Source organism: Bidens hawaiensis, unplaced genomic scaffold (genome assembly GCF_021521415.1).
Source record: "Bidens hawaiensis isolate Kalapana, Puna unplaced genomic scaffold, B.hawaiensis_p1.1 tig00020325_1, whole genome shotgun sequence".
Lineage (NCBI taxonomy): Eukaryota > Viridiplantae > Streptophyta > Magnoliopsida > Asterales > Asteraceae > Bidens > Bidens hawaiensis.
Window position 1 is genome coordinate 167,867 of NW_027493089.1, and position 19,099 is coordinate 186,965.

General features: G+C 37.1%; 2 protein-coding genes, 1 long non-coding RNA gene and 2 pseudogenes across 3 annotated transcripts; 3 read left to right on the forward strand and 2 right to left on the reverse strand.

The window, feature by feature from the left end:
- The first annotated feature begins 8,653 nt into the window (after positions 1 to 8,653).
- LOC143560339 (uncharacterized) lies at positions 8,654 to 9,288 on the forward strand. Its single transcript, XR_013140105.1, has 3 exons — positions 8,654 to 8,806; positions 9,012 to 9,099; positions 9,191 to 9,288. It is a non-coding gene; the product is annotated as an uncharacterized LOC143560339 (long non-coding RNA).
- A 95-nt stretch (positions 9,289 to 9,383) lies between these two features.
- Positions 9,384 to 10,112, forward strand: LOC143560351 (protein DA1-related 2 pseudogene; annotated as a pseudogene).
- A 195-nt stretch (positions 10,113 to 10,307) lies between these two features.
- On the reverse strand, positions 10,308 to 10,805 carry LOC143560338 (ras-related protein Rab2BV pseudogene; annotated as a pseudogene).
- A 2,796-nt stretch (positions 10,806 to 13,601) lies between these two features.
- Positions 13,602 to 16,298, forward strand: LOC143560352 (protein DA1-related 2-like). The gene is made up of 10 exons (XM_077048669.1): positions 13,602 to 13,614; positions 13,732 to 13,868; positions 14,084 to 14,171; positions 14,267 to 14,381; positions 14,680 to 14,800; positions 14,880 to 14,963; positions 15,057 to 15,176; positions 15,258 to 15,533; positions 15,611 to 15,785; positions 15,858 to 16,298. Exons 1-10 carry the CDS (start codon positions 13,602 to 13,604, stop codon positions 16,166 to 16,168), a joined length of 1,440 nt encoding a protein of 479 aa, XP_076904784.1. The 3' UTR covers positions 16,169 to 16,298.
- A 22-nt stretch (positions 16,299 to 16,320) lies between these two features.
- On the reverse strand, positions 16,321 to 17,697 carry LOC143560341 (ras-related protein Rab2BV-like). The gene is made up of 2 exons (XM_077048661.1): positions 17,533 to 17,697; positions 16,321 to 16,957 (listed from the first exon to the last, which is right to left on the reverse strand). Exons 1-2 carry the CDS (start codon positions 17,695 to 17,697, stop codon positions 16,481 to 16,483), a joined length of 642 nt encoding a protein of 213 aa, XP_076904776.1. The 3' UTR covers positions 16,321 to 16,480.
- Between the last annotated feature and the right edge of the window lie 1,402 nt (positions 17,698 to 19,099).

Sequence of the window (19,099 nt, forward strand, 5' to 3'; positions counted from 1 at the left end):
AACTTTTTCTATATTTATATATAGTTACTCATGATATTTTAAATATATTATTAATTGAAACTTGTTTATGACAATTATTTGAGACATTTTATTTTTATGGTAATCATTATTTGTAATCGATTAGTTATATATTGTCAAAACCGATAGAAACCCGAGGGATTTTGGGTTTGGGATACCCAATGGGTATTTTGATAAAACCCAATTAGAAACCCGAAACCCGACGGGTAATTACCCGATTAAAACCCGACGGGTTTGGGACGAGTTTGGGACAAGCTTTCATAATCGGGTATGGGTTTGGGAATACCTAAACCTGATCCAAACTCGACCCATTGCCATCCCTAGTATTGGACATGAGCTACGGTATGTCTATGCATAAATAGACACGGGTCATTCATGAGGGAACTTAGGATGACGGCATATACCTCTAGAGCATTAGTGATAAAAATGTTTACCTCTAGACCTGGCTCTTCGACAACAGGTGTGACAAGAAATTAAAAAAAATAAAAATAAAATAAAATAATAATAATAATAATAAGGTAACGTACACATGTTATACATTGGTGTTTATGACTTTATGCTCATCAACGAATGTCGACACATGCACACAACTCCATGGAAAACTATTCGGATATTAGTTAAAAAAATAATAATATGGCCGAATAGGATGTGTCCAATAAAACTCAAGATGAATGTGAACAAATATAAAAATATAAATTATATGTCAAACGATAAATTACTTAAATATGTCTGGTTTGTATAATAATTACTCCACCACAAAGGTGTTCGATTTTTTGCTTTTCAAAGAACCACTATCGGACAATGCTTAACTTTTATCACTATTTTCATTAATTAAAAGGAAGGGATCGAAGACAATTCTTTAGCACGACAGCATATATTCTTATAAGTAACCAACTGTTCAAAAGTTTGTTTAAGAAATAATAAATAAATAAATAGACAATAGATTAAAATTTAAGTGGAGCATTAGTCTTTTCCATTTGATTGCTCAAATTATAAGAATGAAATAAATCATTACTTTGTGTTGTTTTGTAAGCAGGAAAATATATAGGAACAAAATAGACATGAAAAATGTATATATAAAAATACCTCAACCTCAAGATAAAAGAAAAAATACAAAAAAAGGTAATGGTGGTGGTTGTGGTGGCGATGATGGTGGTTGGTCTGCGGTGCTAGTGGTGAGGGTGGTGGTGTTGGTTGCGATTTTGATAGTGGTGTTCAATTAACGGTGAGTCAGTGAGGGTTGCCAGGTTATGGTGGCGATGGCGCTGACGGTGGTGGCTGCAACGGTGGCGGTGGAGGAAGCGACAGCAGTTATGGTCTATGATTGTGGTGGCGACGATTGTGGTGGCAGTGGTGTCATGTTGAGAAAGTAGAGTGAAAGAAGATATGAAAAAAAAGAATCAAATTCCATGTGTAATAGATAATTTCTATCTATTAACTAACCAAACACTCGCCAATGAGATAGTAGCGGAGTGGTAAGGAAGAGACTTGGTGTTCCACGTGACCCAGGTTCGATTCTTGCCCACATCATTTAGTTTCAGATGCACTAGGGTGATGATGGGAGACTATGCGGGTAGGGGGATTTCACTAGTTAGATCCTTGAACTGAACGAGTTTTATCTCACCGCACTGTCGTGCCTTCGAGCGGGTGTTTACGGACGTTGGCCTTAGGTGAGGGTTTTTCCCGGATCGAAAGACGAATGTATACCGACACGATGAATTTAGCTACTAGCCCATTTGTAGGATTCATTGACCATTAAAAAAAACGCCTAACCAAACACCCTTTTTTCATTCCTTCACGATTATTCATTCCATTCCACTACGATTATTACATACTAAACACCATCTAATATCTTGGATCAAGCAAGGTTTCAGTACATGACGGTCTAAAAAGGATGAGTAGACTTTTATTGGATTTAATAATCCCAAAGAAACCAAGCGAATAAATCTTCCGTGAGCATAAAATCCTCAAGATCGTTCAAAGCAAAAAAGGAAGCCACAAATGACGTGGTTTTTGAACAACTTTAATAAAAAATCTATTCTATTATGAAAATCAAATAAGCTTCTAGAACCAATTATAAAGCGTTACAATTTTAATAAACTCCAAGAGTATGGTCCAATAACTTCAAAATGCATTAAAAATCTTTATAAGTTCTTAGTGACTAATTAATGTTAGTCTTATAATTCTAATTCACAGACAACGTGGAGATTTGGAAAACTTGGAATTGAATTGCTGAAATGAGGTGCTTAATCAACATATGTTAATTGATCATGTTGATATATGGCGTCGGGACGAGGATTTTATTGGGTTCATTTTCTGTTTATTTACAAAAAATAAGTATCGAAAAAACTTTGTTCGGTACATATAACTATATTCATGCTTAGATAAAATGGATCTCAATAAAAGTTAATTTCTTTGGATGGAGAGCGGATTTAGACAGAATCCCCTCAAGAGAATCATTAGCTAGAAGGCATGTGATGATGGTGGATACGAGGTGTGCTAATTATGAATCTCATTCTGAATTGGTATATCATCTTTATGTAATCTAGTAGCTTTGCCTAAGCGGTATGGGTGAAGATCAATTTGTGATGCAAATGTGTAGATTTAAGAGGAATTGAATTATTAAGGAGAACCATTCAAGTTATTCAATAACGTGCCTAGCATCTCATAAAATGTTTTGAAGAATATTAAGGCAAACACATGTTTTTCTAATAGTGATTCACTTATTCACAAGGATCCAATTACAATAGAGAGATAGGTAAGCGAGCAACAAACTGTGCTGCTATCCTCTTTTGAATAGCAAAACCGATCATACTGAAAATAAAGTTATCGTTATTCGTCGTCATTGAGTTATTATGTACGACCCGCTGAACTCTTTTCGGAAACGTAGCAGCACCGGGGGCAAGAGACCCAAATCTATCGAAAGTAAAAGGAATAAAGGCGTGTCGATTCTCAACACACGCCTTCTCGTGCTTAGCAATTTTTCCTGCTTCTGCTTTTAGCACTGCCTACCTAGCAACAAACCCGGTATCCCTAAGCCCGACAAGAAAGAACACCCCAATAAAATCCACACAAAAATATAACAAAAGCTTATCTTTAAGTTATTTGTTGCACATGTTTTTTTAACACGTCTATTCTTTTAAATTTTGATATGTATAGAGAATAAAAACATCAAGAAACACTTTCATGTATACCCTTATATTATTAAGTTTTAACATGGTGCCCCATTTTATTACAGTTAACATGTTTGTGCTTCATCAACGACTCACATCCATAAATGTTGGAATCGCCTGATTTCCTTTGAAATGTCTGCTTACTAGTTGTACAGATTGAACCGGAGAATTGGACCTAATGGTTAGGTCGAAGTTTATCTTTAACACTTTCATGTATATCCTCATACTTTTAAGTTTAACTTGGTGGCCACATTTCAATTCATTTAGGTTGATTATGCTCCATAAGTGACTCCCATCCAACATTGTCGAAATAACTTAAGTTCATTCGATATGTCCAGTAAGCAATTGTACTGGTTGAACGGACGAGTTTGACCTAATTGTTAGGCTGGATTGTATCTTTGACCCTTTCAAGATTCGTCTAATGACTTATTGCTATTTCAGGCTTCAAATTTTACTACAATCATAAATCCATGCCCACCAATAAGACAATTTCATGTTTTCTATATCATGTTTTTAGCAAGAGAAAATTATGGATTTACAATTATAATAAATAAAGTGATTTGTGTGTTTTACGCGTGAAAAGTATTCCATCACGTTGACGCCACCTTACATCATGCGAACAATGATTTATCAAAGTATGTACAGTCGTTATCACCGTATTCATATTCACATTCTTTGTTGATGTAAGATGCAAAAACTAGCATATAGATCGAGGAATCAACATGTATTCTATTCTATTTGTGAAATGTCAAATGCCACCATTATATCTAACTCTATGCACACTTTCGAATAATTAACGTACACATCAATTCTCAATGTCGGCTTGTATCTTTCCATCAATCCATCATCAAAATGCTGTTTGAATTATCGTACACATGTATAAAATAAAATACATATAAAGACCAACATTGACAGCCGACATTAAAGCCTCTTTAGATTAAGCACACCATGAAATTTGCCCATCCTTGAGAGAATCACGCAAATAGCCATCAAAGGACCATTATAAAAGCCTGGGTTTAAGTTACACCATTCCATTTGATTTCACACCATAAACAATTTTGGCATAAAAAACATCAAATTAGTAAATTATTGGTTAGAATAGTCATTGGCTAATAGCCTATATTCAGACTATTGGGGTAGAATTTTAAAAATTATTAGTCATAATTAGATGTGGCAATACAATTATAAATAGGTTGGGTTGGATTGAGTGACAGGTCAGAATGAGCTTGAGTGATGGTTTTTTTTTCTAAAGATTAGGATGGGTAAATGTCCAAATAGGTTAAGTTAATCCATCTTGACTTATTAAAATACAAAGGCTTTCAAGAACCCCTAAAAATTCAAAAACAAAAAAAATAATAACTCAACATATGAATCAAAAACGAAATAAGTAAAACAACTAAAACGTTTCCCACGTCGTCCTCGTTCATTAAAAAACCCGGCTTTGGCTCGGTTCGGGTTCGGTTTTTTCGGGTTTTATTTCGGTTCGATTTTTTTGTTTTGGTTGGTTTTGGTTTCTGTTTGGTTTCGACGTTTTCGTTTCTGTTCGGTTTAGATATAATTATGATTGAGGGTTTTGTTTTGAAATAACATAGGATGGAACTTGTTTTAATCAATTCTAACCCATAAACAAGCTCATTCTAACCCATAAACAAAACCTATTCATTTTCCCAACTTATCTTAAACTCCTTGAAAATTTCTTTTGATCCATCCCAACTCATTTCAGTTTTAAAAATTATCCATAAGACCATCCTCTGTGGAGGAGCTTTGTCGCCTCTCCACGCCATCGGCACGTAAGAAACGTGGCATCGACGCCCCACTCCATAACACCCCGCTATGATTTAAAGCTTATTTACCACCTCATTATACATACACACACACATATATATATAAGAGAAGTATAAAATGAAAACCCACTTGAGTTGTGAAAACCCTATGTAACATCGTTTTTTTTGTTTTTATTTTTGTTACACGTAATATGTGTTGTTACATTTAATACAAAACATCGAAAAATCAAAAAGAACATTTTTTTGCTATTTTTTAACATTTTTTTACTAATTTTTATATATGTTTTCAGGAGAGAGAAAATGTTATATATATGTTTATATTTTTTTATTAACTTTAATTGTGGACCATAAAATTTAAACTTTAATTAAAAACATGTGGTTGAGAATGAGTTTCTAGAGTTTTCACAACTCAAGTGGGTTTTTATTTTAACCTAACACTATATATATATATATATGTAGAAAAGGGTTCAAGTAAAAATAAAAAGTTTTCTAGAAATGGTAAGAACCAATAGATTTTAACATTTGGCATTAAAACCTATGTTAAAAGAATAATTCTAGGAAACTATGTCGGTTTTTGGTAATTTTAAATCTTAACCATTGATTAACATGATCAAATGGCTATGATTTATTCCTACTCTTACTAGGAAACTACTTATTTTTAGGATAACCCTCCCCTATATATGTGTGTGTATATATATATATATTATGTGTGTGCATATATATATATCTATATATATGTGTGTGTGTGTATGAGAGAAAGAGAGAGAGAGTGAAAAGTAGGTGGCCCCACTAACATACCCAAATCGCTCGTCTTCACATTACCGCCCCACCCTATGTTGCCCCTCAAAGATACCCCTCTACGGTGTTTGGGGCTTTAAAACCACCCTTAAATCCCCCCCCCCCCCCCGACGTGAAGTCGAAGGCTCACGCAAACTTAAACAAAATACAACTAAATTAGATAGCAGTAAGTGGGTATCGAACACGAAGAGTTTGTGGAAAATGTGTTAACCAAGTAGCTTAACGATTAAACTAAGATAAAATGTAAATGACACAAAGTAATTTCCAAGTTGGTTTTGATCTGATTTTTAATACTAAATTAAACTAAATGAAAGTTGTAAACGAATAATTAAACAAGTATTCCTCTCGGGGTTCGGGTTATTATTCAACACTTTTGTTAACGCTCAATGGATAAACCGTAATATCTCGGTTTTATGTGTATGCAATTGTTGTGATTAATCAAGCACTAAGTACTCGGATTTCTAGAATGCGAGGTTGCTACTTAATCAATCAATCAATACTATTCTCCCTAGTTCTTTCCACTTAATTTCGATTGCCAACGACACCAAGAACATATGCTAAAAGCTAGATGGAAACAATATGGACAAGCTACAAACAATCACACAAGCACAAGATTATACTAACATAGCATTTAGATAATCAATCCAAGTTCAAGAACAAGAAACAAAAGTGTTTTGCAAATAACCTTACATCTCGAGAGAAATACCAAAGTAACTAGCCACTCATGGTTCGGGAGATCATCTTTGCATCAAGTAACTTGTTTTTCACAATCCAAGACATAAAACAAATCAACACAAGACCCAAAATAATGTTTTTGTTCTCCTAAATCGCCTCTAGGCCGGCCAAGGTGAAAAAGTAGTCCAAAAGACACTCCCAAACGGCCTATTAAAAGACATGCAACTTTGTCTCCGCCCAGGATCGTGGGCCACGGTGTGAACCATGGTCCACGGTTGACCAAAAGTCAACAGGTCTACCAGCACGACCGTGGGCCACGGTCGCCTCCACGGTTTCCTTCTTCTCCACGGTACGGTGGACTCTGGAGTTTTTGCACCAGGTGGACCGTGGCCCACGGTTCAGACCGTGGGCCACGGTGGAGCTCATTTCCACGACTTGATTTCTTCGTATCTCTCACGTTCCAGCTCTGTTTCCTTCACCGTTTTCTCCCGTGTTCTCGTAACACCGCTCTCTAGCTCCTTAAACCTGCAAACACACGAGCAACCGTAGTCAACTAATTCCATGGAATTAACTTAATCCCGTAAGCGTAATTATATCTTTTATATCACTTAGTTGCTTTCCTATGGATCGCCCGTCACCCCCCCCCCCCCCACACCGCCAATAAAGGATGGTCTAATGACCCAAAAATTCCATTTGGATTTCTTTTGCCAACTCTAGTCATATTAGTTGTTTAGCCAATATTCGAACGACCGTTACGACCATTGTCGGTCAAACCTTGAAAATATTTTATCAAAACTATTGTTCAGTCTCTATAAACCATTTGAAACGGTGTGAAACTAGACGCCACATTATGTTTATTTTAGTTTTAATTTATTACGCACAAAAAACCGAAACCATGTTCTTGAAGATGCTAAGCTTCAAACTCAATTCTCTTCTCTCCCTCCCTTACACAATACTTACAAACACAAAGATGACATATATGTATATGTATATATATAGCTTAACTACTCTAATAACTAATATTCAAAGTTGGACTCTGGGACCGTGGGTTTGTTGTGGGTCAGGCTGCTGCGTTGAAGGCCGAATCAGGCAAAATTGTTAAACACGAGAAAATTTGTTTAGAGAATCAACATGTGTTTCTCCCATTTTCTTTTGATAAATTCAGTTTTCTGGCCCGAGAGACTGTAAATTTTCTGAGCAGGGTTCAGCGTGTCGTGCACGACACCTTTTTCGGCTCCGAAGTCTCAAAACTTCGTTTCTGAATCAACTTGTTGCCCATTTACCTGCCACATTATTGTAATCGTTTTAAGTCTAACGAGATTGAGAAGACTTATTCATCAAGGTGACCAATAGCTATTAACCTTGTTGTGATCAAGATATATTCTCCTGTTATCTTTGTTGCACCAATCTCTCCCACTTTCCGTTGTTTGCTTTCCAAAGTGAAGATCGAATCTCTCTATATTATGAAAACTATAGCTTATCTTTCGCCATCATAGATTCCCATTTGTCCACTTTCTCTAAATCAAAACCTTTAATTACCAGCAGCTAGCAATGATGCCATCATGCCTATCTCTTTGCAGCCACCTTTCTTTTTTCTTTCATAGTCCTTTTCATTCACGCCTTTGCTTTTTTCTCTACTTCAATCTCCGGAGCCGAATATATGCATATGGTCTCTCATCCCTCTCCGCCTTGTACTTACGGTATGCAAAAACAACACTAGTTTTGCATTTGTTAAGGGTCATGTTACAGCTACACCACACTCATCTGATTTCACGTTTTAAAACAGTCGTCTAAAATACATTCAGACGGCAATTTTGGCGAACATATTGGTCAAAATGGTCGTTATTCTGACCATTGGGGTTCAAACTTCGAATTTCTTTTTGTCATAACGACCGCTTAGATATTGTTCAAACAACCATTCTGATGGTCATCCACAAACCACTCAAACGGCCGTTTTGACAAAAAGAAAAAAAAAAGTCAAAAGTTTGAAAACTATTAGTTAGAATGGCCGTTTGAACAGTATCCAAACAGCTGTTTTGACCAAAAAGTCAAAGTTTGAAAATTATTGATCAGAATGGCCGTAAACAATATCCAAGCGGCCTTTCTGAATTATGAACATAGACGGTCAAACTTTAAAAAATTTTGGTTAAAACGGCCGTCCAACCTCTATCTGGACATCTGTTTAAAATTTTGTTTCTTAATTTTCACGCAGAGAGGAAATCATGGTGTTTGAGATGGCTGAGCAAGCTTTTTAAAGGTTGTTCTAGGAACCGGGGGCTGCCCGGTGGCACACATCGTCGTCCATCACAGTTTATTGGAGACGAAAACATGGTTTTACGCGCTCCTTCGAGACCATTGGTAATTGTTATCTTGCTTGTTTAGTTTAGAAAACATCAAAACTAAACTTTTGATGATGCTAATTGGTTGCAAAAAGTATAAAAGTCTGTTTTGTATTCTAGTGCTAAAAACTAAAAAGCATGCACTTTTCTTGATCACCAAAATTTTCATCTTGATTAATATTCTTATGAACTAACAAAATATTAAATTTTTTAAATTTAATCAGGGCAATCGAGCGAGAACTGATAAAGAGAGGGAAGAATTAGATCGAGCAATTTCACTTTCGTTGGCCGAAGGATTAAACAAACCAAATGGTAAGATGTTACACAAGAAATTATTTTATACATTTTTTTTATCTACTGTTAACTGATCGAAGATGAACACATTTTCGTGATATTTGTTTAGGACTCGGGTGGCGACACAACAACGAAAATGACCATGCTAAAGCGGTTCAAGATGACCATCATTCTTCATATCCTCCTAATTATGTTCCTAGAGAATATCAGCCAACAGGATATAGGTACACTTATGATACACAATTAGACATTAATCAATGTGCATTTTCAACCCAAATTGTGGCGGATCTTGAACACATTATATGGGTGGGCCGGAGGATCTTGAATGATGATATGATATGATTTTGTGTGTTTTAGGTACAAAAAAAGCCGAAAGTTGGGGGTCATGGGCTGATAGGAATGAGAAGTCAACCTCAGAAGTTGACCCGAAGATGTGAAGTTACCGCTATTCTTGTTCTCTACGGTCTCCCAAGGTTACTAACCGGTGCTATTCTTGCGCACGAGTTAATGCATAGCTGGTTGCGCTTTAAAGGTAACTAACTACAAACTAAATATTATCATCCTTTTATGCACATAATAATATGCTTTACTTTTTTTAATAAGGCTATCGAAACCTAAATCCAGAAGTGGAAGAAGGTATATGTCAAGTGCTTTCATATATGTGGCTTGAATCAGAGATCGTGTCGGGAACAAGTTCCACGCCAGCAGCCTCGTCATCGTCATCTTCGGCTTCAAAGAAAGGCGGAAAATCAAGATTAGAAAATAAGCTAGGCGAGTTCTTCAAGCATCGAATAGCTAATGATTCTACACCAGCATATGGAGGCGGATTTAGAGCTGCTAATGCAGCTGTTAATATGTACGGCTTGCGTCGCACACTTGATCACATTCTCTTAACCGGAAGCTTTCCTGTGTGACGGGTTGGTTACTGTTTTCGTGTCGTGTCAGGAACTAACAATATTACATATACGAAGTATTGACCGTTTGTACAAATAGTATTATACTAAGGTCAAACGAATATTACATATAGGAAGTTCTATATGCCTACAATAAATGGCTAAATGCCAATGCTTTTAGCAGTTAGCAATCCATCTTCTCCTTAGTTTCACTCTTGTTTTCTTGTGTTACATCAATGGAGCAAGCGCGTGACATATTTAGATTTACCATCAAGACGTCACGCCAAGTGTATATTCGTGTACTCAAATTCATGTTTAAAGAATAATACACACTTAATTACCGCAACAAACTGACCTTTTGGAATCATTACTCTCAACCTTAATAGTCGTGCCTTGTGTAGGAACCGACGAGGCTGCTTCTTGTGCAGCCAAGGCTTTCTTGCTTGCGACATGATAAATATCAAGCAAAATTGACTGGAACGCGTTCTCGACGTTATGTGCATCGAGTGCAGAAGTTTCTAGAAATGGAAGCGCTTCTTTTTCTGCAAAAGCCTGTGCTTCATTTTCGGAAATGGCTCTAAGATGCTTCAAATCACATTTGTTTCCAGCTAACATAAGAACAATGTTGGCGTCTGCGTGGTCCCGCAGCTCACGAAGCCACCTCGCAATGTTTTCAAATGATTGCTTCTTTGTTATGTCATAAACCAAAAGTGCACCTACTGCGCCTCGGTAGTACGCACTTGTGATCGCTCGGTACCTTTCTTGACCGGCCGTGTCCCATATCTGTGCTTTCACAGTCTTCCCCTCAACCTGCACCACATTGTGATTGTGAATTTACGTTCTATGATCAATTAACCTCTGTGAGGACTTTCATCAAACACCTTTCAGGCACTACAAAATATGCATCAATTTCACTCCTAAACCCATGGTTTCATAGTTGAAACGTGCGGTTGTATACTAGCACTGTAAACCAGCTGAGCCAGCCTTGATCTCGCCTCGCTTTGACTTTTAAGTGCTCGAGCTTGAGCTCTTTCTCTAAGGCTTGAGTCGCTTGTGAGTCGTTTTTCCCGAGCCAGGGCTCATCTCGTTTATTATTTTTTAACTACTTTATAAACATTTTTAATTATTATATATTTTGTGAAAAACCTTAAACGAGTCTAAGTTCAGCTCGAGCCCGTGTAGTACCTTAAACGATCCAAATTCGGCTCGCGCTCGGCTATGCAGTGTGAAACTAATACATTTTTTGTGTTCTATTTCACACTGCATAGCCGAGCTACAGAAGGTGAGTCCCACCATACTTTTCATAAATTTCAGTGTTTAAAAAATGACCGGCTAAGGCGTAGCCTTCTTTGTATACTAAGCTTATTTGACTCGGGACAATTGGTTCAAATATATATATATACACACACTAGAGTGTTTCCGACGCGCTTTGCGGGGGGTAACTCGACAACGGACCCGCATATTAAAATGCGAATACGCAAACATATCGTAACGAATATCACTTCGGCACAACAAAATAAAAGTTTATCTAACTATCAAAAGAACTTGGTTGGTATTGGTTCGGCTCATTACGGCATTGATGTGGTATCGACACTCGGTATGTGGTTACAATACAAAAAAAATATTCTATTGCTAAAAAAACTCGGTTTTCATCGGAACTTACATAACTTGTTGCGAATACAACTTCGTTTGAACGGCATGACATATAAAAATATGAGCATGTCGTAACGGAATACTAAAGTTTTTAAAATATCGTATGCTAAAGATTACCAAAGAATCAATAACTTAAATGTATAAGTAATAACAAAAAACTATATGGGAAGGAAAACACATGTTAACGCACATACTAAAACCATGAAAACTTTTGGATGCTAAAGTAAAAAGTAAACAAAGTTTAGCAAAAAGAAATGTCATGGATCAAAACTAAAACAATTTAAAACTTGGGAGGCTAAATTGAAACAATCTAAAATTCCAGGACTAAGGTACAAAATTATACTATATATTATATGTTTTCTTTAATGTATAGTATAATATTTTTTTGAACAGCTAATTTTTATTATCCATCTTTTTGCTTTTTGCTTCTTATGACTCGAACCCCGTCTTTGCTATGTAACATCGTTACCTTTAATGGTTTAAATAATATTTAGTTGACATGTTCAATATAGAGAAAACACAGCTACCATTTTCTTGAAGATGCTAAGCTTCAAACTCGATTCTCAATTATGCACGCAGCTTAATTATATTGCTCAATTATATATTTGTTGATACAAGTTTTGTCATCTTGGTCTTTGTTTTACTAGTTTTGGTCTTGTTGTAATAGTTAAGGGGCTAGTTTGTAATTTATGAGATGTCCATTCGCTAGGTTTGTTAGCGAATGGAGTTTTGTGATGTTTATGTTTGTTTTTACTTAAAAGATCTGCAATGGACTTATGTCTGTAGACGTGCAGACATAAGCTTCTGAAGACAGTTTGTTTTTAAAAAAAAGACATGAAAACTACTTTCATTGTCTTAAAAAATTAAGCTAGCATCCAACTTCTTCACACCCTACACCCACTATCCAACACCAACACTACCCACCGTGCGCTGCCACCACCACCACCACCCACCGTCGGCCACCACCACCACCACCACCCACCGTCGGCCACCACCACCGTCCACTATCACCACACACCACCCACCGTCCGCCACCACCACCCACCGCCACCATCATCCATCACCACCACCACCACCGTCCACCTACCTCCACCGCCACCACCCACCACCACCGTCGGCCACCACCACCGTCCATTACCACCACCGTTCACTGCTTACCACCACCCACTTTCATAGTTCGTACATCACGACCAAATTTCTTAGCAGTCTACGGACGTTAAAAAAACAAACTGCCTTCTTACTATATTATATTCGCAGACTACTGAGGTTTGTTATTCGCTTAGCAAGTAGCCAATGGCCCCTGCTCTATATATATCGTGTAAATTATTAACTATCTAACGAATCGAGTTATTTTATGATAATCACGTCCATACTTTGTCCAATTTGCTCCAGAAAACACACACACAATGTGTTCCTGAGTTTATTTATAAAAAAAAACAAAGAAAAAAAAGTTTTCTGTTCTTATCTTTTCTTCTCATTTCTCTTAAATTTTCTTTCTTGTCAAATTTTTCAATTTAAAAAGATACAAATTCTTTTATTTCTCCCATCAGTTTCTATCCCTCCCCTCCTTTTTCTTTCTTTTAATGGGAACACATTTTTATTTTTTGCTTCCTTTTCGTTTCTTAAATGAAACTGAACCCAACACTCTCGTTTTTCTTCCCTTTTTACTCGGTTAACTCTCTCATAGAATTAGATCCGAGCTCGAATGAATTAATCAACCATTGTTAGTTGATAATTAGCGTTTTCTCAAGTGCTTATCTATCGGTTATCTTGGTTGCACCCACTTTCCGTTCTTTAAGCGAAGAATCTTTCTATATTATGAAATGAAAACTATAGCTTATCTTTCACCATCACAGATTCCCATTTCACCACTTTCTCAAAAACAAAACCATCCATAATAATGATGCCATCAAACCCATCTCTCTGCAGCTATCTTTCTTTTTTCTTTCACTCACCCCTCAAAACCCACCAGTTATGTCTTTTCAAGGTAAGGAAAACAGTGCTAATTTGGGTTTTGTTGATAACGCACACCAAGTGTTCGACGATATGCCTGAATGAAACTTAATGTGAAATTTTGTAATTTGTTTTGTTGGTTTTCATGTAGAGAGGAAATCTTGGTGGCTGAGTAAGCTTTTTAAAGGCGTTTCTGGTAATCAGGGGTTGGTCGGTGGCACGCATCGCCGTCCTTCGCAGTTTATTGGAGACAAAAACATGGTTTTACGCGCTCCTTCGAGATCCCTGGTTAATATTATTATCTTGCTTATTTAGTTTTATAGTTTACAGAACATCAAAATAAACTTTTGATGATGTTAATTGGTTGCAAAGAGTATAAAAGTCTGTTTTGTATTCTAGTTCTAAAAATTAAAAAGCATGCACTTTTCTTGATCACCAAAATTTTCATCTTGATTAATATACTTGTGAACTAAAACATATTGAAATTTCTTAAATTTAATCAGGACAATCGAGCGATAACCGATAAAGAGAGGGAAGAATTAGATCGAGCAATTTCTCTTTTGTTGGCCGAAGGATTAAACAAACCAAATGGTAAGATGTTACACTTAAAAGAAATTATTTTATACATTTTTTTTATCTACTGTTAAATGACCGAAGATGAACACATTTTCGTGATATTTGTTTAGGACTCGGATGGCGACACAACAACGAAAATGACCATGCTAAAGCGGTTCAAGATGACCATCATTCTTCATATCCTCCTAATTATGTTCCTAGAGAATATCAGCCAACAGGATATAGGTACACTTATGATACACAATTAGACATTAATCAATGTGCATTTTCAACCCAAATTGTGGCGGATCTTGAACACATTATATGGGCGGGCCGGAGGATCTTGAACACATTATATGGGTGGGCCGGAGGATCTTGAACAATAATTTGGATGGGCAATACATATAAACATTTTTTGACTTTTTCAGAAAACTTACACTGTTGAGCGAAAAAACTGGGTGTGCCGAGGCCCAGCCTGGCCCACACAAAGATCCGCCCATGACCCGAAATGCTAAAAATGGCTATCTAATTCTTATGTTTGTAGAATATGCGGTGGCTGCAACCGTGACATTGGTTATGGAAACTACTTAGGATGCATGGGGACGTTTTATCACCCCGAATGCTTTTGTTGTCGTGTTTGTCGTTACCCGATCACAGAAAACGAGGTGACTATTTTCTTATTTGCTTTGTGATTTTGATTTCGTAGACCGGTCAAATGATATATATTTTTTCTGTTGATTTAAGTTCTCTTTATCAGGGAAGTATGCATACCATAAGAATTGTTTCAAAGACATGACACATCCAAAGTGTGAAGTCTGCTTACAATATGTAATCAATTAAGTATCAAACATTTGAAATTTAAGATCCTTTTATGCACTAAACTTTTAAAGTGCTAATATGTGAATATAACTTTTCTTAAAGATTCCCACTAACGGAGCCGGATTGATCGAGTATCGATGCCATCCTTTCTGGTCACAGAAATATTGTCCCATGCACGAACATGATAACACTGCACGATGCTGTAGTTGTGAAAGACTCGAGGTATCGTTTCAGAATCTGTCATGTCTAATTAATCTTATTATCGAATCGTTTGATTTTTTTTAATGTTTGTGTTTCTTAAAGTCCGTGAACACAAGATACGTGCCGTTAGGAGATGGACGGAGTCTATGTTTGGATTGTATGGAATCTGCAATAATGGACACGGGTGACTGCCAACCGCTTTACCACACTATTAGAGACTACTATGAAGGAATGAACATGAAGCTTGAACAACAAGTTCCCGTGTTACTTGTTGAAAGACAAGCCCTTAATGAAGCTATTGTGAAAGAGACACACGGTTTCCATAACATGCCTGAGATAGGAGGTCTTTGTCTCACCGAGGAGCAGACTGTTGCTAGCGTAAGTCCTACTAATTTTCGGTCATTTTCAATATTTTTTTATCTGAATGATGATATGGTATGATTTTGTGTGTTTAGGTACAAAAAAAGCCGAAAGTTGGGGGTCACGGGCTGATAGGAATGAGAAGTCAACCTCAGAAGTTGACCCGAAGATGTGAAGTTACCGCTATTCTTGTTCGCTACGGTCTCCCAAGGTTACTAACCGGTGCTATTCTTGCTCACGAGTTAATGCATAGCTGGTTGCGCTTTAAAGGTAACTAACTACAAACTAAATATTATCATCCTTTTATGCACATAATAATATGCTTTACTTTTTTTTAATAAGGCTATCGAAACCTAAATCCAGAAGTGGAAGAAGGTATATGTCAAGTGCTTTCATATATGTGGCTTGAATCAGAGATCGTGTCGGGAACAAGTTCCACGCCAGCAGCCTCGTCATCGTCATCTTCGGCTTCAAAGAAAGGCGGAAAATCAAGATTAGAAAATAAGCTAGGCGAGTTCTTCAAGCATCAAATAGCTAATGATTCTACACCAGCATATGGAGGCGGATTTAGAGCTGCTAATGCAGCTGTTAATATGTACGGCTTGCGTCGCACACTTGATCACATTCTCTTAACCGGAAGCTTTCCTGTGTGACGGGTTGGTTACTGTTTTCGTGTCGTGTCAGGAACTAACAATATTACATATACGAAGTATTGACCGTTTGTACAAATAGTATTATACTAAGGTCAAACGAATATTACATATAGGAAGTTCTATATGCCTACAATAAATGGCTAAATGCCAATGCTTTTAGCAGTTAGCAATCCATCTTCTCCTTAGTTTCACTCTTGTTTTCTTGTGTTACATCAATGGAGCAAGCGCGTGACATATTTAGATTTACCATCAAGACGTCACGCCAAGTGTATATTCGTGTACTCAAATTCATGTTTAAAGAATAATACACACTTAATTACCGCAACAAACTGACCTTTTGGAATCATTGTTCTCAACCTTAATAGTCGTGCCTTGTGTAGGAACTGACGAGGCTGCTTCTTGTGCAGCCAAGGCTTTCTTGCTTGCGACATGATAAATATCAAGCAAAATTGACTGGAACGCGTTCTCGACGTTATGTGCATCGAGTGCAGAAGTTTCTAGAAACGAAAGCGCTTCTTTTTCTGCAAAAGCCTGTGCTTCATTTTCGGAAATGGCTCTAAGATGCTTCAAATCACATTTGTTTCCAGCTAACATAAGAACAATGTTGGCGTCTGTATGGTCCCGCAGCTCACGAAGCCACCTCGCAATGTTTTCAAATGATTGTTTCTTTGTTATGTCATAAACCAAAAGTGCACCTACTGCGCCTCGGTAGTACGCACTTGTGATCGCTCGGTACCTTTCTTGACCGGCCGTGTCCCATATCTGTGCTTTCACAGTCTTCCCCTCAACCTGCACCACATTGTGCTTGTGAATTTACGTTCTATGATCAATTAACCTGTGAGGACTTTCATCAAACACCTTTCAGGCACTACAAAATATGCATCAATTTCACTCCTAAACCCATGGTTTCGTCGTTGAAACGTGCAATTGTATACTAGCGCTGTAAACCGACCAAGCCGAACCCGAGCTTGACTAGCCTTGAGCTCGGCTTGTTTTGACTTTCAAGAGCTCTTTTTAATTATTTTTATATATTTTGTGAAACCTTAAACAACCCAAAGCTCAGCTCGAGCTCGTGTAGTACCTTAAACGAGCCAAATTCGGCTCGAGCTCGACTATTCAGTGTGAAATTAATAATTTTTTTTTGTGTTATTTTTCACACTGCACAGCCGAGCTAAAATTTAAAAATATACAACGCTTGCTAACGTTTGACGAGCCTAAACAAACTTCCCATACAGGGCTCGATAATTAAAGGCTCATGTTCGGCTTGAGCTCGAAAAAGCTAGGCTTGTTTGCACCACCCGTATAATGTATACAAATAAATTATTTTGAACAAAATTCGGAGAAACAAAAAAAAAAAAAAAGACCTGATGAGTCCTTGTAGCGAACTCGACACCAATGGTAGATTTAGATTCTAAACAAAACTCATTCCGGGTAAATCTTGAAAGGAGGTTGGATTTTCCGACACCCGAATCCCCAATCAAGACTATCTTGAACAAGTAATCGTACTCGTGATCGACCTTATACGCCATTTCTTTTCTCGGCACAAACCTACAAAATTTTGGGAAACAAAGAATTTAAATTTCCAAATGCATAAATAACAACAATGCTGGGATCTTTCGTGTCGTTGCAACGAAATGAAATTCGATTCGATTGGATTTGCAGGGGACTGAGAGAAAGAGAGGATACCAGATCCACAAAGAGGAAACAGAATAACCGGATGAACAGGACTGGTGAATGGAAAACAAACAGAAAAACATTTAACTAATTTAACTGAAAACATTCACCAGACACCCTACACTATGGTCATGTTACAAAACATTTAACTAATTTAACTGAAAATATATTTAACTAATTTAACTGAAAACATTCACCAATCACAATGTGCCACCTTATTTTCACCCAAAAGTGCCCGATTGTCCGTATTTAGGTGACCGATGTTCACATGGTCGGGATAAGGGCTGTCGCTTTTACCCGAACCCGAACTAGCCCGGCCCGGAGAAACCCGAACCCGAGAAAAGGCTAACCCGAGCTGAACCGAAGTAATTCGGGTTGGTTCTTGGGTTCGAATTCTAGGTTTCGGGTCAACCCGAAAACCCGAATCTACTTTTAGTTTTAAAATCATATATGTTTTTAGGTATTATAGGCTAAGCCTTAGCCACTGTGTGCAAATCAACTATTCTCATTCCACCTATTATGAATCGATTATTTATTGTTTATTAATGTTTCAGTTTATGACTAAAAACAACTATAATCCAACACCCTAATCGTGGCATACTAAAGACTATTATGTTGGTTTTGTTTATTATTTTAGGATGTTTTATCGGTTTAATTTTGTTTTCTTATTGGTTTATTTACATTACGAGTAAAGAAGAATATATTACATTTTTAAATTTAGCAATGTAGCTTTTTATTTCCTACGATACTCGAAACCCGATTAACCCAACCCAAAGAAACCCGTACCCGGAACCTGAAAAACTAACCCAAAGAAACCCGTACCTGAAGAAACCATGAGAGATTTGGGTTGGGTTTCGGGTCTGGATTTAAAACTTTGAAACTTGAAGTACCCAACCCAAAAAACCCGAAACCTGAAAAACTAACCCGAAGAATACCCCAACTCAGGATCACGAACCTGAAATTGAAGCCAAAACCTGAACCTGAATGGGTTGCAGCGGTGTTCCCGATTGAACTTGAATGATTTTAGTAAATACATCCCTTGCACCCTAATGTACCAAGGGGGTTGCACCCTAATGTAACAAGGGGGTGTTTGGGATTCCTTTTTAAAACTTCCTATAACTTTTCATTAAGTTAATAAGTTACAAATTGTAACTTATTAACTTTTTCCTCTCATACCAAAAGCAATCTCAAACACCTTAATACTTTTTAAAAAGTTAATAAGTTATAAGTTGATGAAAACAAGCGATCCCAAACACC